At 34.7% G+C, this 23,549-nt stretch overlaps 1 protein-coding gene across 10 annotated transcripts in view; it reads left to right on the top strand.

Annotated features, from left to right (window-relative positions):
• Window positions 1-23,549, top strand: part of TRPC1 (transient receptor potential cation channel subfamily C member 1) — an 82,228-nt gene that overhangs the window by 37,727 nt on the left and 20,952 nt on the right. For 6 of the 10 annotated variants that reach the window (XM_008008845.3, XM_008008841.3, XM_008008839.3 and 3 more), the window contains 3 exons: window positions 14,121-14,252; window positions 17,627-17,822; window positions 21,543-21,879. The exons of 2 other annotated variants lie outside the window; for them this stretch is intronic. In XM_008008845.3, coding sequence (XP_008007036.1) covers window positions 14,121-14,252; window positions 17,627-17,822; window positions 21,543-21,879 — 665 coding nt within the window. The remainder of the gene's footprint in view (window positions 1-14,120; window positions 14,253-17,626; window positions 17,823-21,542; window positions 21,880-23,549) is intronic. 2 more of the 10 variants (XM_073023524.1, XM_073023525.1) reach the window with 1 other exon arrangement.

The raw sequence follows: 23,549 nt of genomic DNA, 5'->3' as shown, positions 1-23,549 counted from the left end.
CCTTGTTTTGAGACTTCTCTTATCCTTTCTTTGTTTCTTATTGTCGTCCTTTGTAGTTAAGTGATTATCTCTGGTAGTATATTTTAATTTATTGATGTTTATTTTTAATGAATATATTATAGGTTTCATACTATCATTACCATGATTCTTGCAAAAAACATCTTATAAATATAACAAATTATTGCACTCCAGCCTAGGCAATAGAGTGAGACTCCGTCTCATTCATATATATATATATATATATAAAAAACAGATTAATTTAAAGAGATGACACTTATCTTAGATCACAGACAAAAGAATGGAAACACAGGCAAAAAAAATTCTACACTTTAACTGCATCTCCCAACATTTTCCCTTTTAGTTGTCAACTGATATATTTTTATATTACCTGTTTCTTAACAGGTTGCTGTAGCTATTATTGTTTTCGATAAACTTGTCTTGGAGGCTTCATACTAGAGATGTGAATGGATTATATACCATAAATACAGTAATAGATTATTCTGTGTTTGTCTGTATACTTAATTTTACCAATGGTTTTTATACCTTGAACATTTTTTCTTTTGCACATCAGTATTTTGTATTTTCTTCCAGAATGAAGAACTCCCTTTCGCATTTTTTGCAAGGTGGGTCTGGTGGTGGTGAATTGTCTCAGCTTTCATTTGTCTGGGAAAGACTTTATCTCTACTTCTTATTTAAATAACAGTTTTTTTCTGGATACAAAATACTTGGATGGCAGGGCTTTTTTTCCCTTTGGGCACTTAGAAAATGCCATTCCACTCCCTCCTGCCTGCATGGTTTCATTGAGAAGTCTGTTTCCAGATGAATTGGGGCTTCTTTATATGTTATTTGCTTCTTTTCTGTAGCTGATTTTAGGGTATTCTCTTTGTCATTGACCTTTGTGAGTTTGATGATTATATGTCATATATGGATTGAATCTATTTGGTGGTCTAAGACCTTCCTGTACATGGATATTTATATCTTTCTCAAGTGTTGGGAAGTTTTCTGTCGTTATTTCTTTGAATAAGTTATTTATCCCTTGTTCTTGATCTGCTCCCTCTTAAACACAGGAATTCTTACATTTGATCTTTTGAGGTACTCTTCTATATCTTATAGGCAGTCTTTGTTCCTTTTTGTTCTTTTGTCTTTTTTCTCCACTGAATGTGTATTTTCAAACAACTGATCTTCAAGCAGAATTTCTATACATCAACATTGTTCAGGCTGAGGGCCAAATCAAGAATGCAGTCCCATTTATAATAGCTGCAAAAAGAATAAAATATGTAAGAATACAGCTAACTCAGAAGGTTAAAAAAAAGTCTCTACAATGAAAACTACAAAACATTACTGAAAAAAATCAGAGACAACATAAACAAATGGAAAAACATTCCATGCTCATGGATAGGAAGAATTAATAGTGTTAAAATGGCCATGCTACCCAAAGCAATTTACAGATTCGGTGCTATTCTTGTCAAACTACCAACATCATTTTTCACAGACTTAGAAAAAAACTATTTTAAAATTCATATGGAACCAAAAAAGAACTGAAAAGTTAAAGCAATCTTAAGCAAAAACAACAAAGTTGGAGTCATCACATTACCTGACTTCAAACTATACCACAAGGCTACTGTAACCAAAACAACATGGTACAGCACAAAAACAGACACATAGACCAATGGAACAGAATAGAGAATCCAGAAATAAAGCTGCACCCCCACCATGTGATCTTTGACAAAGTAAACAAAAATAAGCAATGAGGCAAAAGGCTTCCTATTCAATAAATAGTGCTTGGAATAACTGGCTATCTATATGCAGAAGAATGAAACTGGACCTATCACCATATAAAAAAATTAAGGTGGATTAAAGTCCTCAAACGTAATTTCAACAAAAACAAAAATTGACAGGTGGAACCTAATTAAACTGAAAAGCTTCTGCACAACCAAAGAAACTATCAAGGGAATAAACAGATGACCTATAGAATGAGAGAAAATATTTGCAAAGTATGCATGTGACAAAGACCTAATATCCACAACCTATAAAGAACTTAAATAACCCCATTAAAAAGTGGGCAAAGGACATGAACACTTTTCAAAAGAAGACATACATGTGACCAACAAGAATATGAAAAAAAGGCTCAATATCACTGATCATTAGGGAAATGCAAATCAAATCTACAATGAGATACCATCTCCTACCAGTCAGAATGTCTATTAAAAAGTTAAAAAATAACAGATGCTGGCAAGATTATGGAGAAAAAGGAATGCTTATATGTCTGTATTTACATCAGTATAACTCTGTACTGATTACTATAGCTTTATATAAGTTTGAAAATCAATTACTGTGTGATGGTTAATACTGAATGTCAACTCAGTTGGATTGAAGGATACAAAGTATTGATCCTGGGTGTGTCTGTGAGGGTGTTGCCAAAGGGGATTAACATTTGAGTCAGTGGACTAGGAAAGGCAGACCCACCCTTAATCTGGGTGGGTGCAATCTAATCAGCTGCCAGCGTGGCTAGAATATAAGCAGGCAGAAAAATGTGAAAAGAGAGACTGGCCTAGCCTCCCAGCTTACATCTTTTTTTTTTTTTTTTCTTGAAATGGAGTCTCACTGTGTCACCCAGACTGGAGTGCAGTGTTGCGATCTCAGCTCACTGCAACTTCCACATCCCGGGTTCAAGCCATCTTTCTGCCTCATCCTCCTGGGTAGATAGGACTACAGGCATGTACCACCATGCCTGGCTAATTTTTGTATTTTTAGTATGGCCAGGCTGGTCTCAAACTCCTGATCTCAGGTGATTCACCCACCTCAGCCTCCCAAAGTGCTGGGATTACAGGTATGAGCCACCGCACCTGGCCCCAGCCTACATTTTTCCCCATGCTGGATGCCCTCAAACATTGGACTCCAAGTTCTTAAGTTTCGGAACTCAGACTGGCTCTCCTTGCTCCTCAGCCTACAGACGGCCTATTGTGGGACCTTGTGGTCCTGTGAGGTAATACTTAATAAACTCTCCTTTATATATATCTATTCCATTAGTTCTGTCCCTCTAGAGAACCCTAATACACACTGTAGGTACTCCATTTTAAAATCTTTTTCTTGAAAATTTCATGTATTCTGTGTCCTTTAAATTTCAAAATAAGGTTTGAAATCAATTGTCAATTTTTACAAAAACATCTGCTTAGATTTTTGAGAGAGATTGTGTTGAATCATTTAGGCAGAAATGCCATCTTAAAAATACTGGATTATCCAAGCATTGAACATGGTGTATCTCTCCATTTAATAGGTTTCATTTAATTTCTCTCAGCAATATTTTGTAGTCCCCAGTGTACAGGTCTTGTGCTTCTTTATTTTTACTACTTATTCCTAAGTATTTTATACTTTTTGATACTATTATACAATAATTATTTTCTTAATTTTATTTTCACTGTTCATAGCTAACTTTAAAAGTTCAAAGCTAACTTAAAAATATCTGTTTAGATCTTTCCCATTTTAAAATTGAGTTGCTTTCTTATGGTTGAATTTTTAAAATATTTAAAGAGTCCTTTGTCCAATATGTTATTTGCAAATATTTTCTCCCAGTGTGTGGGTTGCCTTCTCATTCTCATGATCCATGGAGTATTTTAAAACGTGCTGTTTTACTTTCACATATTAGGGAGTTTCCTAGATTTCCTTTTTTTGGTGATTTCTATTTTAATTCTGTTGTGGTCAGAGATTATACTTTATTTTTAATGATATCTTTGTTGAGATATCATTTATATATCATAAGTGTACATTTCAGCTCTTAGGATATTCACAAAGTTGTGCATCACTTCAAAAAGAAACCCTATATTCATTAGCAGTCACTCTCCCAGCTGGTGGCAACTACTAAATCTACTTTCTGTCCCTACAGAACAGGATGTACCTGTTCTGGATATTTCATATGAATGATATCTTTTGGTTGCTTAATGGATATTTGCATATCTTTATTAGATATGTCTGTTCAAATTGTTTTCCTAGTTTTTAATTGGTTATCTGATTTCTTTATAGATGAATTTTGTGTGTGTGTGGTTTTTTTGTTTTTTTGTTTGTTTGTTTTACTTTTCTGATGGTATCCTTTGAAGAATAAAAGTTTTAAATTTTGATGGAGTCCAGTTGATCTTCTTTTTTCTTCTTTTGGTCATTTGCATATTGGTGTCATAGCTAAGAAGCCATTGCTTAATTTGGAGAATGTACTTTGTATGATTTTTATGCCTTTTTAATGTGTTAAGAGTAGGTCCATGGCTCAGCATATGGTCTAAAATGGAAATGTTCTATGTACGCTTGAAATAATATACATTCTGCTGTTTTAGGGAAATGTTCTATAAATTTCAGTTTGGTCATATTGTTTCATAGTGTTGTTTAAATATTACATATCCCTACCAGTTTTCTATCAATTTCTGGGAAAAGAGTATTAAAAATTCTAACTACAATTGCTCCAGTATCTTTTTCTGTGTCAGTTTTTGCTTTGTATATTTTCAGGCTCTGTTGTTAGGTACATACACATTTATACTTGCTATATATTCCTTCTGCTATTAATTTATCCATTCTACCTCTCTCATGGTTACTGATTACATGGCACTTTTTCCAAGCCTTTATTTTCAATATGTTTGTTTTTCTTAATTTAAATAGTCTTTTTTGGAGAGTGTACTATTGGATATTGCTTTTTATCTACTTTGACAGTTTTTGACTTTTGATTGTTTAGTTCACTCACATGTAATGTAATTTTTGGTATGACAGATTTATTTTTTTTTATTTTGCCATTTGCTTTCTATATTTCTCATGTATTTTTGTTTTTCCTCTGTTCCTCCTTTGGTGTTTTCTTTGTGTTAAAAAAAAGTATACCTTTTTATTTCCTCTTTTTTTTTTTTAGCTATTTAAGAATTTTTTCTTTTAGAGATAATAGTATATATCTTTAGTGTATTACAATCAATTTCAACTTGATATCGACTTAAAATGTAACAACTTTGCTGCCCATTTTCTTTGTGCTATTATTTTCACATATATTACATCTAAATATGTTATAAACATAATAATGCAGTATTATAATTATTCCTTTAAACAATCTTACACTCTTAGAAATGCAAGAAAAAAATATTCATATATAGAGTCTTCTGTATTTATCCACATTACTACTATTTCTGTTCCTCTTCATTTTTTCTTGTGGATTCCAGTTACCATTTCCTTTCAGCTTTAACATTCTCAGTATGGCAAGTCTACTATCTGAAGATTCTGTTAGTATTTATGTGGGAAAATTTTTATTTCACCTTCACTTTTTGAACTTTATTGAGATAGAATTCACATACCATACAATTCACCCATTTAAAATATATAATTTAGTGTTTTTTCATATATCTATAGGTATGTAAAATTATCACCACAGTCCATTTTAAAACATTTTTATCACCTTATAAAGAACCCTCATACCCTTTGCTCTTTTTTTGTCACTGTTTTAAGGTAGAAGGTCATGTTACTGATTTGAGATCTTCTTTCTATTTTTAAAATATTTTTATTTTTGAGATAGGGTCTTTCAATGTTGTGCAGGCTGGTCTTGAACTACTGGCCTCAAGCAGTCTTCCCACCTTAGCCTCCGAAAGTATTGGGATTATAGCCATGAGCCACTGTGTCTGGCCTCCTCTTTCTCAATATAGGTATTTTCCTCTAAGCACTGCTTTAGCTAAACCCCATAATTTGTTATATGGTGTGTCTTCATTTTATTTCATCTCAGTTTTTTATTTTCCTTCTATATTAAACCCATTAATTATTTAAGAGTGTGTTGTTAATTTCCACATATTGTGGGTTTTTAAAATAACTTTCTTGTTACTGATTTCTAATTTATTCTATTGTGGTTGGAGAACATACTTTGTGTTATTTCTGTCCTTTTAAATTTATTGAAGAAGTTTTTTTTCCCTTATGGTGTAGCATATGGTTTAATCTGGAGAATGTTTTATGTAGACTTGAGAAGAGGATATAATCTGCCTTTGTTTGATAGAGTGTTCTGTAGATGTCTGTTACATCTAGTTCATTTATAATGTTGTTTAAGTCTTCCATTTCCTTATTGATCTTTTGCCTCATTGTTCTCTCCATCATTGAAGGTAGGATATTAAAGTCTCCAACTGTTGTTGTTCAGTTATCTGTTTCTCCATTTCTGTCTGTTTTTCCTTAATGTATTATGGTGCTCTGTTGTTAGTTGTATATATATTTATGGATGTTATATGTTCTTTTCTTTTCTTTTTTTTTCTTTTTTTTTTTTTTTGTGACAGAGTCTCACTCTGTCACCCAGGCTGGAATGCAGTGGTGCAGTCTTGGCTACTGGGTTCCTTTTGCCTCAACCTCCTGAGTCACCGGGACTACAGGCATGCACCACCATGTCTGGCTAATTTTTGTCTTTTTAGTAGAGATGGAGTTTCACAATGTTAGCCAGGCTGGTCTTGAACTCCTGACCTCAAGTGATCTGCCCGCCTCAGCCTCCCAAATTGCTGGGATTACAGGCATGAGCCACTGTGCCCAACCATATAGATGTTATATCTTCCTGATGGATTGACCCTGTTATTCTTACAAGGTATCTCTCTTTATTTCTAGTAACTTTTTTTATTTAAAGTCTGATATTACCATAGCCACTAAAGTTTTCCTGTTGTTGCTGTTTGCATTATACATCTTTTCCAGCTTTTAGTTTTAATCTATTTGTGTCCTTGAATCTAAAGTCTGTCTTCTGTAGACAACATATAATTGGATTTTTAAAAAATCTAGTCTGACAGCTGCTGCCCTTTGATTGGATTGTTTAAGCTGTTCACATTTAATGTTATTGATAGTTGGATTTATGCCTTCTATTTTACTTGTGGTTTTCTGTGTCTACTTTTTGTTTGTTATGTGTTTCATGTCTTTTTTGTTCCTGTTTCTTCATTAGTGCTGTCTTTTGCATTGAGTATATTTTCTAATCTGATTTATTAGACTGTTTGCATTGTTATAAAAGCATACCTGAGGCTAGGTAGTTTATAAAGAAAAGAGGTTTATTTGGCTCATGGTTCTGCAGGTTGTACAAGAAGCATAGTGCCAGCATCTGCTTCTATTAAGGACCTTAGGAAGCCTCCAATCATGGTAGAAGGCTAAGGGAGAGCATGCATGTCACAGAGCAAGAGAAAAAGAGCAAGAGAGAGAGAAGGTGGTGCCAGGCTCTTTTAAAAATCAGATATTGTGGGAATGAATACAGCGAGAACTCACTTATTACTGCAAGGATGGCACCAAGCTGATCATGAGGGATCCAGCTCCATGACCCAAACATCTCCAACAAAGCCCCACCTCCAACATTGAGGATCAAATTTCAACATGAGGTTTGGAGGGAACAGATACCCAAACTATATCATGCAGCATTTTTATTAATGATTTTTTCACTGAATTTTTTGAGCTTTCTTTTTTAAACTGGTTTCTCTAGGGCTTGTCATATACATTGTAACTTGTCAAAGTCAGTGTTAGATTTTTTTTTTTTTTTTAGAGATGGGGTTTTGCCATGCTGCCCAGGCTGGTCTCGAACTCCTGGATTCAAGCAGTCCACCCACCAGCCTTCCAAAGTGCTAGGATTACAGGTTGTGAGCCACTGTGCCCAGCAGCTTCAGTTTTATACTAGCTTAATACCAATAACATATAAAAATGTTACTCCTATACATCTGTATTTTCTTTCCTTTCTCATAATATTTTTGTTATATATACTATATCTATTAATATTACTAACCCAAGAAAACATTGTTATAATTGATTACCATCTCATCATTTTCTTAGCTCATTACAACTTTGGCCCCACCTACCTACTATATGCTGTTACTGGAAAATATTTACACCAAATGTAAATAGAAATATATTACATTTCTGTATGTTGTAGGCCAAACATTACTTTCTGTTCTATAAATATTATTCTATATAATTGCTTTTTAAATCACTTGCTTTCAGCCTGATGAACTTGCTTTTATGTTTATTGTAAGGCAGTTCTGGTAGCAATATATCTTGTGAGTTTTTGTTTATCTAGTAAAGTTTTTATATTTCCTTTATTTTTGAATATTCACTTTGCTGGATTTAGGATTTATGATTAACAATTTTTAAATTTCTTTGACTACTTTGAATATGTTATCTCACTGCCTTCTGGCATCTGTTTCTACTGAGAAGTCAGCTGTTAATATTATTTGGGTTCCCTTGTAAGTGACCTGATACTTTTCTCTTGTTGCTTCCAAGATTTTGTCTTTGACTTTCAGCATTTTTACTATGATGTTTCTGTTTGTGGGTCTCTTTGCATTTATCCTACTTGGAGTTTTTTGAGCTTCCTGGATGTGTTGATTGTTTTTCAAGATATTTGGGAAGTTGTTAGCTATTATTTCTTTGAATATTTTTCTTTTCCTTTTTCTTTTCTTCGTATGGTACTTCCATTATGAGTATGTTGGTATGCTTAATGGTATTCTGCATCTCTCTTAGGCTCTGTTCATTTTTCTTAATTATTTCTTCGCTTTGTTCTTCAGCTTGCATAATCTGTATTGATATATCTTCAAGTTTGCTAATTCTTTCTTCTGCCAGTTCACAGCTACTGTTGAGCCCTGTGTTAGTTTTCTGGGGCTCTCATAATGAAGTACTACAAAGTAGCTTAAAAAACAAATTTTGTGGCTGGGTGCCGTGGCTCACTCTTGTAATCCCAGCACTTCTGGAGGCTAAGGCAGGTGAATCATCTGAGTTCAGGAGTTCGAGACCAGCCTGGCCAATATGGTGAAACTAAAAATACAAAAAGTTAGCCGGGCATGGTGGCGTACACCTGTAGTCCCAGCTACTCAAGAGGCTGAGGCAGGAGAATCGCTTGAACCCAGGAGGTGGAGGCTGCAGTGAGCTGAGATCGTGCCACTGTACTCCAGCCTGGGTGACAGAGACTCCATCTCAAAAAAAAAAAAAGACAAATTTTGTTTTCTTCTGTTTTACAGTTTGGGAACCTAGAAGTCAGAAATGAAGATATTGGCAAGGTTGATCTTATGAGGGTTATGAAGGAAGGATCTGTTCTAGGCTTCTCTCCTTTGTTGTAGTTGGCTGTCTTCATGTTCACATGACACTCTCCCTGTTTGCGTGCCTGTCTCCACATTTCCCTCTTTTATAAAGACACTAGTCATATTAGATTTAGACCTACCTTGATGTTCTCATTGTATCTTAATTTCCTTTTTAAAGACTCCATCTCCAAATAAAGTTATATTTTGATGTACTGGTAGGTAGAACTTCAGCAGATGAAATTTGGAGGGATACAATTCAACCCATAGCAAGCCTCTGTAGTGAATTTCTAATTTCAGTCATTGTACTTTTTAATTCCATAATTTCCATTGTATTCTTTTGTTGTTGTTTTTTTGAGATGGAGTCTTGCTCTGTCGCCCATGCTGGAGTGCGGTGGCGCAATCTCAGCTCACGGCAACCTTCACCTCCCAGGTTCAAGCAATTCTCCTGTCCCAGGGAAAAAAAAAAAATCTGCCTGCAGAATAACCAGATGTCAGATTTAAGAGAAAAAGATTTCAAACTAGCCATTATAAATATGCTCACAGTACTAAAAGGACAGCATGATTGCTGAAGTAAAGCAGGGTAAGAGGACAATGTCACATCAAATAGAGAATATCCATAAAGGGAGAAATAATGAAAAGGAACACAGGCCGGGTGCAGTGGCTCATGCCTGTATCCCAGCATCCTGACATCTCGTCACTCTGCAGGCAGCTTTTTTTTTTCCTTCCTGGGGTTTGGGTCATACTTTTCCATTTCTTTGCATGTCCCTTAATTTTTTTGTTGGAAACGGGGCATTCTAGATAATATGGCAGCAACTCTGTGTGCTAGTCCCCACCCACCCTCTTTCCTGGGGCTTGTTATTATTATTTACTTGTTTAGTTTTTTAGTGATGGATTGGATTATTTTAATGAAGTCTGTCCCCGCCCCCATCTCCCCCATAGTGGTAAACCTCTAATGTTGCTCCTCAGGGAGGCACCTTTTCCTTGAACATCTAGTATTTCTTTGTTTGAAAACTGGACAGTTTCATGTGTATTACAGCAATTCTGCATACTTTTTTCCTGTTTTGTTGTGTGTGTGTGTGTGTGTATATATATATATATTTTTTTTTTTAGACGGAGTCTCGCTCTGTCACCCAGGCTGGAGTGCAGTGGCGTGATCTCAGCTCACTGCAAGCTCCGCCTCCTGGGTTCACGCCATTCTCCTGCCTCAGCCTCCTGAGTAGCTGGGACTACAGGCGCCCACCACCACACCCAGCTAATTTTTTTTTTTTTTTTTTTTAGTAAAGACGGGGTTTCACTGAGGTCTCGATCTCCTGACCTCGTGATCCGCCCGCCTCGTCCTCCCAAAGTGCTGGGATTACAGGCATGAGCCACCGCCCCTGGCCTGGCCTGTTTTTTATATGTTTTACATTACTTGCCTAGCCTACAGAATTTGTCTCCTTGTGGTGTACATTTATTGATGTCTATGCTTTGTGTTTTATTCTCATTTTCATTTTTTAGGTTTGATTCCTAAGGACTCTTTTAGTGTCTACATATGTCAGCCAAATAATTGGGCTGAGGTTGTGCTAATAATGCACCTTGGGCCCATAAAGTTTCTACTGTCTGCTGATCAATCTGTGGGTTAGTTAGGGAATGCATTTGAAGTTGTGGGCATTTATTAATTTTTCCTTGGTCTTTTCTTTTTACCAATGCTCTGATGTTCTCCACACGTATGTAATTTTCTAGTCAGCCAGGAATTTGTGGAGACCTTATGTGAATCCATTTATGGCTTTCTTATTTCCAGGTTCTCCCTGTTAAGTTTCTGGTTGGTCCACTGCTTGCCTCAGCTTGGTATGCAGCCTCAGTCTTGCAAAACTGCAGGTTTTCTCTGTCCATGTCCACCAAGTTCATTACTTTCAGCCAGTAGGTTTATAGGCTTTTGCCTCTCATTGAATTGATTTTGTCACCCTGGAATAAAACTACAAGTATACCAGCTACAAGCTGGCGAAACTACAAACCTCAGTGACTGAACTGGGGGCAGGGGTGATGGAGGCAGTTCTAGGCAAGGCCATTCCTGCCTGAAACACTGGCAGTTTTTCAACAATCAACAATTCTCAATAAACAGTTTCCAGTGGCCTGAAGTGGTTGATCTTTTTGGATAATTTTGTTCAGTTTTATGTATTTTTTTGTGTGGAGGGTAATTACTGACCTCTTCATACCGTTATTATTTTAATGGTGTTTTGAGTACCAAAATTGATAGACCTTATGAAGAAGTGGCTTCATTATTTGTCAGATTATATCTAAATGCTTTCCACACAATGGTGCTTCATTATAGTGTGAAACAAATGATTACCAGTCTTTTCATTCCACCATTATTGGAAGTTACTCTTGCTGTGCATTTTGTGATTAATCCTTACTGTATCTTGAGACATGATAAAGTAGGTTAATACAAAAGTCTGTTTTTGAAACAGTGTGATAAAATTAATTAATGTAGACATATTGTTGGAAACAGGAGGATAAGTTGCATAATTACATATTATTTTTTTTTCTCAGTTTTTTGACAGTATAGTATAGGCAAATACCTCTTCAGAAATCCTTACTTAATATACTTATTAATTGAATAAGTAGATCATAACTGAATTTCATAAATATTGTTTTCTTAAAAATGTATTATACGGGATTACTTTTGTATCTAAGTAAGACATTAAACCTATAAGCTAAATAAGGAATATATCAATAAATTTGTTTAAATGAAGATTTGGAATTTCCATATAGAAAAATTCATTACAACAAAGTAGAAAGATAAACAATAAACTGGATTAAAAGTATTTAAGTCACCTGTAATCCCAGCACTTTGGGAGGCCGAGGTGGGTGGATCACTTGAGCCTAGGAGTTCGAGACCAGCCTGGGCAATATGGCGAAACTCTGTCACTACTAAAAATACAAAACTTAGCCAGGCATGGTGGCACACACCTGTAATCCCAGCTACTCAGGAGGCTGAGGCAGGAGAATTGCTTGAACCCAGGAAGCAGAGGTTGCAGTGAGCAAAGATTGCGCCACTGCACTCCAGCCTGGGTAACTGAGTGAGTCTGTCTCAAAAAAAAAAAAAGAAAGAAAAGTATTTGAATCACTTTTGATTGGACAGTGGGCTAATTTCTTTGATAATGAAGAGATCTTACAAATTGACTAAAAGAAAGATAAATAATCATTACAAAAAATGGGCCAAAGAATATGAACAGGCAAGTTACAGAGGAAGAAGTATAAATGAATATTAAACATGAAAAGATGCTCAGGCATCTAAATAAATTCATTTTAAACCACCTACAAAAATTATATTTTCTGTTAGATTGAAATAGTAATACCCAGTATTAATGAAGCTGTTGAAGAAAATGAGCTCTCCTTGTTATTACTACTTTGGAAACATCTATCAGAATTTAAAATACAAATGCCATATTCCCCAGAAATTGAAAGTACACAAAAGATATGCAAACTGAAGCATATTCATTGCTGCATTTTTTATAGCAGAAAAAATGTAGAAGCAACCTAAATGTTCATTAATGGAGAGCTTATAGACCTCCATCCAGTTGTATGAGATGAATCTGTATGTGGTGACATAGAAAGAGGTTCATTATATGTTACATTTTTTAAAAAGCAAGCTGTTCCTTTATTGTGTCTGATTATGTTCGTGTGTAGATAGAAACTATCAAGAAGGACATGCACAATTCAATGTAAAATGACTAGTTTTGAGGATTGCAGTTGGGAGGTGATGGGAGGACAAGGATTAGGGAGTATCATGTTTCCAAATTGCTTACCTCATGTTTTATAATAAGCATGTATTTAAATTTATATTAAAAGAAAAATATGCATTATATAATATCTACCGAATTTGTAAATTAAGAATTATATTTATAAATGAACTATAGCAAAATTTTTCTGGTTTGTTTTCTATTTAGGTATGGAAATATGAATATTTATAGATGGCAAAGGGAGTGCTTTTTACATTAGAAACTGCATAAGGAAATGATTTCACTCTTAAGATTTGAAACATCTTTCAAACTCATAACCTGAATGAATGAACAATGTATTACATAGATTGAGCATATTAAAGTATTTTTATGGTCTGGGCGTGGTGGCTTACACCTGTAGTCCCAGCACTTTGGGAGGCTGAGGTGGGTGGATCACGAGGTCAGGAGATCGAGACCATCCTGGCCAACATGGTGAAACCTCGTCTCTACTAAAACTACAAAAATTAGCTGGGCGTGGTAGTGCATGCCTGTAATTCCAGCTACTCGGGAGGCTGAGGCAGGAGAATTGCTTGGACCAGGGAGTCTGAGGTTGCAGTGAGCTGAGATCGTGCCATTGCACTCCAGTCTGGTGACTGGAGTGAGACTCCATCTCACACACAAAAAAGTATTTTTATTATTGAGAAAGAAAAAATTTATTAGTCATCAAATCCACATCATATTAAAAAATTATGTTATTAGCATATTTTATTTAAAGTTATATTGGGTTCAAACCAGGCACAGTGGCTCACACCTGTAATCCCAGCACTTTGGTAGCCCAAGATGGGAGGATTACTTGAGGCCAGGAGCTTGAGACTAGCCTGGGCAACATAGCATGACCCTGTCGCTATAAAATTTTTAAACATTAGCCTGGTATAGTGAGTGGCATGTACCTGTAATCACAAGGCTGAAGTGGAAGGATCCCTTGACCCAGGTGTTCAAGGCTACAGCAAGCTGTGATCACTCCACTGCACTCTGGCCTGGGTGACAGAGCGAGACCCTGTCTTTTAAATAAAAAAAAAGTTGGTCCAGAAATATGAATTTAATTAAATTGAATTAAACAAAAATCTTTATATTATACCAAAGGCATTTTGAATCTATGAAAAGAGACAGTAAAACAATTTTCTAAAAAGCAATAGATAGCGAGGTTTTTCAATATTTATATCTCAAAATATTTCTTTTAAGTCTTTTTATGGAGGTTATCTTGTAATAAATAAATCTGTAGTTTTTCTTTTAATTTTATAATATTTTAAGTATGCATTTATGAAAATTATAGATTAGAATACTAATTATCTGTGTATAAGTTTATTTTACATTATGGAATCCAATTTTATCACAGGTTTCGTCTCGATATATATCGATGTTTGGCCAGTCCAGCTCTAATAATGTTAACAGAGGAGGATCCAATTCTGAGAGCATTTGAACTTAGTGCTGATTTAAAAGAACTAAGTCTTGTGGAGGTGGAATTCAGGTGGGAATGAATGCAAATTGTAAACTATATAATGTCTTTTGTTTCAAATCTTCAACCTTAGTTTCTTCATTACCCAAATTATGATTTGTATATATTTACATTTGATCCAAGAACACTACACCTTGTTGCCACTTACTTGGCAACAGACCCCCACTCTCCCTCAAAGGAACAGACCCTGGTGCTACTTAAGTCATTCCTTCCCCATCTGCCCTCTGCCACGTTATAACCACCCTTACTGTCTTCCCCACTTTTCAACCTAATCGAAGGCATTGTAGAGCAGTGTGAAATACAGTAGGAGTTATAGCCTAAAGCAGGAGCAAATTTATTCGTAGTTGCTCTCTCTCTCACATATCTCCTCATTCTCCGATTCTATAATCATCCTTGAGTAATGATCCTTCAGATCTTTCAAAAGCACATGGAATGCTTTCTGTATGTCAAGGACATTCCACAAACACAGACATAGTCCCTTTTCACTATTTGCTCAGATTTTCTGGTAAGATAAATATATATGTAATACATGTAAACATAAAAATAAAATACAACTAATTAAGAGGGATAAACACCCAGTCTGAGTTTTCTTCTGAAATGAAGATTAAATGTAATTTTGGCACTTGGCATACCAAGAAAGCACTCTTATTATTTTCCTTTTAGGGCGGTAAGTTGAAGAAAAAAAAAAAAAGACTTTGTAATAGCAGCCTATGAAACTACTAATTTAAACATTTTTTTAAAAAAATCCTTAGAAAACTACTTTTATTAATAGTGGAGTTGAGAGAAAGCGTTGAGATTTTCCTTTATGGAAAAGTATCCCTGTTGCCCTCTAAAGAAGGAGGAATTGATTGCGATTTTTTACCAGCTCCTGTTGCAGGGTTTCTACTGGGGATCTATAACTATTACTACCTTTTCTTTCCTATAGAGCTGCTATTAGAGTCCCATGTGTTGTGTGACACTCTTTCAGTGACTTGACAAAATTGGGAAAGTTCAAACTTCTTCCTGGAAGGGCAGTAAGAAACTTGGAGTTTTCTTTAGCTTTAACAGCAGTACTTAATGTGTTCTTCATAGACCTGAGTTCCAGAAACTGAAAAAAGACTTGTTTGTGTTTTCAAGTTTGGAACTACTGTCTTGTAACTTGGATAATTTAAATTTTGTTTAAACTTGATATGACATAAAGTATGTACTGTACTTTGATGAACACACAAAACATGGTTCAAATGTAACTTGTTGCTACTTTTAACTGTATTAGCACATGAGGCTGTTAAATTATTCTGTTTATGAAGAACGACTGTTAAATTATTCTGTTTAAATATGAAGAACTTCCTATTATAACCTCATAATTTGAGTCTGAGTTATATAAAATAAAACTTATTCAACTCCTTTCAAACAGGATTTGAAGAAACTGCTGTGATTATATAATCATAACATAATAAAGCTAGATTTAGAAGTGATCATAGAACCCATTTACTTCAATCCAGTGTTTTATAGACAGTGGAAGAGATTTATAAAGGCTAGATTTTTACTAATAGCAGCATCTAATTAGGAATAGAGTTAAAACTGAAAGTAGGAACAAAGTTATAACTAGAATATAGGAATCCTTGCTTCTGGTTTTCTGTATTTCCATCTAAACTATACAGCCACTTATTTGTCTTCAGTAATGTATTAGAAATGGATTAGATTAATAAGATGTATAAATTTCACTTTTGAATCTCACAGTCCATCAAATGTTTATCCAAAGATGGAATATTTTTGTAATAATATATACTTTTGATAAACGTTCCCATCTGCAGTTAGATTCCTAAATCAAGAAGCAGGGAGTGCCGCATTTGTTAAATAAATCCAATTATTTATTCTAAGGAGTTTTGACTACATAGAAAGTATAAAGAATGATGAGAGAAGTTAAGGCAAAGAAGTTTTTATTCTTAAGTTATAATTTTTATATAGCCAGTTCATGGAAAACCCCATTATATAGAAAGACTAACCAGTGGGAAATCTTCCTGTTTCCCCTTCCTTTCTGTTTGGGAAAAAACTGAATAAAAACATTATTTTCTGAAGCCCAACCTCAAGACCATGACTCATAATTATTTATTTCTGACTTCATTCCTAAGTTATTATTAAGCTTAGACATAAAGTTAATGTAATTGATTTTTTTTTTTTTTTTTTTGAGACCCAAGCTGGAGTGCAGTGGCACCATTTTGGCCCACTGCAACCTCCCCCTCCTGGGTTCAAGCAGTTCTCCCAGCCTCAGCCTCCTGAGTAGCTGGGATTACAGGTGCCTGCCACCATGCCTAATTTTTGTATTTTTTAGTGGAGACAGGGTTTTGCCATGTTGACCAGGCTGGTCTTGAACTCCTGACCTCAGGTAATCCACCCGCCTTGGCCTCCCAAAATGCTGGCATTACAGGCGTGAGCCAACACACCCAGCTGTAATTGATATTTTTTAAAAGAATTATATACTAAAACTTCTTCATTTCCCACAAATTAGTTCAGGCCTGCCTTTAATAAGCAGTTCAAACCCAAGATTCAAGGAATAGGGATTCTGAAAGAGAGTTTTTTGTTAGGCGCATTTTAATATCTTTCTAATTTGAATTTCACTCAAATGAGAACTTTATGAATCAAAATGCTATTTTAAGGCCGGGCGCGGTGGCTCAAGCCTGTAATCCCAGCACTTTGGGAGGCCGAGACGGGCGGATCACGAGGTCAGGAGATTGAGACCATCCTGGCTAACACAGTGAAACCCCGTCTCTACTAAAAAAATACAAAAACTAGCCGGGCGAGGTGGCGGGCGCCTGTAGTCCCAGCTACGCGGAGCTTGCAGTGAGCTGAGATCTGGCCACTGCACTCCAGCCTGGGCGATAGAGCGAGACTCCGTCTCAAAAAAAAAAAAAAAAAAAAAATGCTATTTTAATATTAGAAGTAACATAAACATATTGTAGACGACTATTATTGAAAAAGCTCTAGTTAAAAATTTTATGATAATGATTAGATAGCATTAAGATATTATGTCTATCGTTAAGGTAAGTAATATAAAAGGAAGTTTTAGCCAAGCTTACAGAGAATAAGGGAAAATCAGTTAAGTGAAGAACTGGTTGACAAACATTACTAGAATTTTTAGGAATAACATCAGTATATATAAATGAAGACTGTGCTCATCTAAGACTATTAGTATGAACACAACGAACATAATTGTGTTACGGTTTTCCCCAAAGCTGTGGAAAATTCGTGCACCAGTAGTTTCCTTTGATTATCCACAGAAAATGACTTCAGATTTTGTATAACACTGTCAGAATTAAAATGTTGCTGAGTAAAAACGTTTTTAGTGAATATAGCTTAATTAGAAGATGGAAATGATATTTCTGATAATAGAATGCTGCATTTTGTAGGAATGATTATGAGGAACTGGCTCGGCAATGTAAAATGTTTGCTAAGGATTTACTTGCGCAAGCCCGGAATTCCCGTGAATTGGAAGTTATTCTAAACCATACGTCTAGTGACGAGCCTCTTGACAAACGGGGATTATTAGAAGAAAGAATGAATTTAAGTCGTCTAAAACTTGCTATCAAATATAACCAAAAAGAGGTATGAGGCTTTCTGTAACGTATTTAAATTATTTTCTCTACAGTAGTCTAGTGGCTCAGAGCAAAGGCTTTGGAGCAACTCATCTGGGTTGAGATCCTAGTTCTGCTTCCTAAAAATTGTGTCTTGGGATAGTTATTGAATCTGTCTGAGCTTTTGTTTTAATAATTAATTAAGAATATATACTAAAAGGGTTTAGCACAGTATTAGCATTAAGCAAGTATGTAATAAATGGTAGTTTTTATTATTTTTGGTAATATTGATTTATAACATGGATGTTGATTTAATGTTTTTGCTAAATAGTTGCTACACAGGTAAGATCCTTTGTAGTAGGTACAAACTTTATAGTGAAGTTTCCATCTTGTGTTTTGTCTGTCATAGGTTTGTTTTCATTGATCTGGTTAGAAATAGCCCCTTCTATAGTAATAGTGATTTCTATTTAAAAATAAAGTATCAGATATTATATTTCCTGATTCTCCTTATTTATAATTCATTGTGAAACTCAAAAGTGGAGAGGTACATGATATGATAACTAAGTTAAATCTGACTTTTCTGGCATCACCCCTTTCTGTTAAGAGAAATGCCCATTTCTACTCCCCATGCATACATATACACATGATCCAGGAACTTGAATCAGGAAGATATGCATTTTAAATTTCATTTTTGAGATAATTAACTAAACAGTGAAATTCATATGTAGATAATAATAATATATAATTGATAGTATGAGATGTTGGTAAATGGTATTTATTAGGTATTCTAAGACTATTTTCATTATTAATATACATGTTTAAATAAAACTTGCTTATCAAATTTATATTATTACAAAAATGGGGCCTGAAATATATAATGATAGAAGGCCAGATACAGGACCTTTGGTACTAAGGGCAGAATTTTTTCTTATCTTGGTTAAAAATTTGAGCCTCACAAAGCTATTAGGAAATTGATGGAGGAATTGATGAAGGATGTTTATAGGTTAATATATTTGCTTCTGTGTTCCACAACCTAAAAGGGACATGAAGTACTAGAAAATGATAGAATAAGGGGATTACAAGGTATAAAATCAATTAAAGTGATTTAAAAAAAGAACCTCAAAGAAAGGTGTAAAGAACTAAAATTATCCTGGTTAGGAAAAAAAATCTAAGAGGCAATTTTCTAATGATAGCTATATCCCTGAAGGACTCACAGAGTGGAGTCAAAATGGAACCAAATGTACCGTTTTAAAGATGATGAAAGAAAAGACAGGAAGTAACAGTAATATTTGTGAGTTGAAAGGAAGATATTTTGCTATTTTAAAGATGAATGAAAATGTAAAATAATTTTTAAAACTAGATTTCTAAATATGATCAATTGGGAAGATATTTTCTCAAATAGTTGGTAAGCTTTGTCTAGGTTATCAATCTTGAATAGCAAACTACCCTGAAACTTAGTGGCATAAAACACTTCACAGTTATTTTATAATAATTTCATAATCATTTTATTCTGCTCATGGATTCTTAGGTCAGGAATTAGGAAAGGGCATGGCAATCATGATTTGTCTCTGTTTCTCCGTGTCTGAGAATTCAGCTGGAGATAAATGACGGGGCTATCATCAGCTGGAGGCTTCTCTGCTCACATGTCTGGTGTCTGAGCAGCAGCTGAGGCCTCAGGAACAGGGAGCTCTGAGTGGTCTAGGTGCTCAGATGGGTGAGTCCACAGAAGGTGGGGCTCCTCAGAACTCACAGCAGGAACCAAGGAGAGGCATGGCCATCACAGTGGGCAGACTTTGAAGATGTGATCTGAGAAGCCTCTGCGGGCTGACTGGGGTGTATACATATGACCTCTGTATGTAGCCTGTGCTTCCTCACAGCATGGTGGCTTCAGAGTGGCTTTTTACATGGCAGTTCATGGCTCCAAGAGCAGGTGGTCCAGTGAGCAAGGTGGAAGATGCATGGCCTTTTAGGACCTACCTTCAGAAGTCACATAGCATCACCTCTGTTAGAATCTACTAGTTAAATCTATCACAAGCCTGTTGAATTGAAGAGTAGGAAATTTTGACCTCCCCCTTCCCCACCTCTTGATGATGGGAAGAAAGTGTGTCCATCTTTTACTGTAGACTTAGAACATTTCTAGTTAAACTTTTTATTCCAAATACATAGTTAACATTACTGTGAATTAAATCATCATTGTATAGAGGCATAGCAAGGACAGTAATCAGTCCTGAGATTGCTTTGATATTTGAAGGAAAGGTGAAACTACTGAATTTGAGATGTTACTAAACCTAGTCATTGGTGAGAGGAAAATCTGTTTCTCTCCCAACATTTCACCTTGAGGGACAAATTAAGATTTCCCAAGAACATTGGAATCTGAGCAGAAGAGTAAAGAATGAAGTAAGACTTAATTGCCAAAATTAAGTATTTGCATATAATATATACACATCTTCCCATATATTTAAAGTGTCTTTCAATCGCCTATAACACCTAATACAGTGCCTACACCTCATTTCATTCATGCACTTGATTCAACATAGTACTTGCTGTGAAGAATATTCAAGTTTTGCTTACTTGGAACTTTGTGGATTTTTTCTTCCAAATATTGTTGATTCATGGTTGGTTTAATCCACAGATGTAGGACCCACAGATACAGAGGGCCAACTATATAGTATATTAGAAATTTTCTTGAAAGCACAATAAACAACAAAACTCTGTCCAATTCTTTTTTTCACTACAGTGTTAATTCTACAAATTATATTCTATTATAAGAATAGAATATAATTTGTAGAATTGGGATAAATCATTTTAAAACAGAAGGTTGACCAAATATTATTGTGGATTACCTGAATAATATCATTTTATAATAATTTCAAACCTGATCACATGATTATATATAGAATTATCAGGACCCTTAAGTTATACTTCACAACATGAGCATTATATTGGAAAAATATTGCCTATGAAATTTATCAACTAAGAGGATTTGTAAACTTTGGTAAATTAGTTTCTGTACCTGAACTAAGATTTTTCTCATATTTGGGAATATTTTTTCCTTTTCTTCTCACAGGAAATTCAGTTTTAAGCAGGCTTAAGAGTGTCTTTAATACCTTTTAAGAAATCCGCAGTGTTTTCTTGGAGCAAGAATAGGTCTAATATTTAGCTTTTTATTGTTTTTGCTATCTTGACATCTTGGCTTCTTGTAACTAAACTCAGTAGTTTCTTTACACTGAAGATGTCCAACATTAGTTAGTAGTATCTTTTTCTATGGATTGTGCATGCTAACTTTGAAATTTCATAAATATTATTATAAGAGGTTTTATATATTAAACATGACAAAATGGCTAAGTAGGCTAATAATAATAGTTAATACTTAAAGAGTGCATGCTATGAACCAGGCACTATTCTAAGGGCTTTACCTTTAATCTTCATAACTTTATGAGTAGATACTATTATTGTTCCCATTTTACAGATGGGGAAGTTGATGCTTAAAGAAATTTAAAAACTTGGTAAAGGTCATTTACCAAGTAGCAGAGCCCAGATTTGAATCTAGGTAATCTGGCTCCATAGTCTATCTTCTTAACTTCTACATGCTTTTATTATTTGTTAGAAAAAGGGAAAAAACAAAACTATGTTCAATGTATAGAACTGATTTGTAAACTCTTATTCAGTAAACTTTGAATATCAACCAATCAGTATTTAAAGGTTTCCTTTTACTTTTTTTCTTTTTAATGTGTGTGTATGTCCTTTTCAGTTTGTCTCCCAGTCTAACTGCCAGCAGTTCCTGAACACTGTTTGGTTTGGACAGATGTCAGGTTACCGACGCAAGCCCACCTGTAAGAAGATAATGACTGTTTTGACAGTAGGCATCTTTTGGCCAGTTTTGTCACTTTGTTATTTGATAGCTCCCAAATCTCAGTTTGGCAGAATCATTCACACACCTTTTATGAAATTTATCATTCATGGAGCATCATATTTCACATTTCTGCTGTTGCTTAATCTATACTCTCTTGTCTACAATGAGGATAAGAAAAATACAATGGGGCCAGCCCTTGAAAGAATAGACTATCTTCTTATACTGTGGATTATTGGTAAGTATCAAGTTAGTTTGAAAGGTTTTGTCTTTATTTAGCCCACTAATTCTTTCTTGCTTGATGGCATTGTGAATATTGAGTTCAATTTACAATTTCACAGTGTTCACACCACAAGAATTTGAATACTTCCACGATCACTGAAGACTTAACTAACATGTCTGTAAAGATAAATGTTCCTGAACTTGATGATAAGGAAGCATATCTCTTATTTAATATTTCTTAAATACATGGAATTTTAAAATTATTTATTCTCAGACTCTACAGTTATTCATGATTGTAAAACAGAAAAACAGCTTTAACACATGAATGCTTTTTTGGTGTAAGAATATGGAGTTTTCTTAGGTATTTTGAAACTATTTTATACCGTTTTGCATTTTAAAAGTTAACTATTCTATTTCATTTATAACATTAGTTTTCCTTTTAAGAACCTATGATCTTTTTGGTTTTTGTTTTGTTTTGTTTGAGACAGTCTCACTCTGTCGCCCAGGCTGGAGTGCAATGGCACAGTCTTGGCTCACTGCAGCCTCCGCCTCCCAGGTTCAAACAATTCTCCTGCCTTAGCCTCCTGAGTAGCTGGGATTACAGGTGCTTGCCACCACACCTGGCTAATTTTTGTATTTTTAGTAGAGATGGGGCGTCACTACGTTGGCCAGCCTGGTCTCGAACTCCTGACCTCGTGCTCCCCCCACCTCAGCCTCTCAAAAGTGCTGAGATTATAGGCATGAGCCACCGTGCCCAGCCTAGAACCTGTGAACTTTTGCAGATACATCTTGCTTTATCTCTATTTTGGAAACATTATTTAATTTAGATTTAAAGGAGTCCCTGGTGACTCATTCCATAAATCATTTCTTTGTAGTGATAGCCAGATCTCTTCAGAAATGATAGTTTTTTTAAAAGTATAAGACATTTTATTTCTGAAAATTATTTTTATAAGTATTACACTATATAATAAATATCTTAAATCACCTTCTACAGTTTTTACTCATCTTGCCCTCTGTGTGTCAGGGTGCGTGTGGAGAGTTGAGGTAGAATCACATTATTTGTTTATGGTATTTTAAAGACACTTTCTTTATTTCCATCTGTATCTTCTACCTTGTTTTTAACCTCAGCACTTCCCATCTGTCCATCTACTATTTGCTATAGACTAAAAGGGTATTAAAATTTAGTCTTATATATGGCACAAAGTATTGATCATATTTATTTTTTGATTAATACATTCCTGATTGTTTCAATTATTTAATACTTTGATAAGTTATTTCACAATGTTCAATTTTAGTTCTTCTTTAGCTATACAAATACTTTTTATGTTTTAGAATGTTTATTTGAAAATCAGTTACTTTCAGGTAACTTGATTATAATTAGAGTTTTGCTTTTAACAGTATTCAATCAATGATGCATTAATGTTTAAAATTAGGTAAAGTAAAAATAATATACATTTAAACTCTAGGTTAAAGAGAATTAAATAATTCCTTCTTGTTAATATTTTTATTTCCTGTAGTTTTGCTCTTATCTAAAATTTAATATTTTAATTTAGGAAATAATTTAAACTTTATCATATATGGTTTTATATTGGATTGTGGGACTCTTTTCAATGTGAAATATGTTTGTATTGCTATTTGAGTAGTTAAAAAATTCCTGGAAGTATTTTACACATTAGTTTGACGAGA

The sequence above is a fragment of the Chlorocebus sabaeus genome, chromosome 15 (assembly GCF_047675955.1).
Source record: "Chlorocebus sabaeus isolate Y175 chromosome 15, mChlSab1.0.hap1, whole genome shotgun sequence".
NCBI lineage: Eukaryota > Metazoa > Chordata > Mammalia > Primates > Cercopithecidae > Chlorocebus > Chlorocebus sabaeus.
This window is presented reverse-complemented; position numbering and strand designations above follow the sequence as displayed.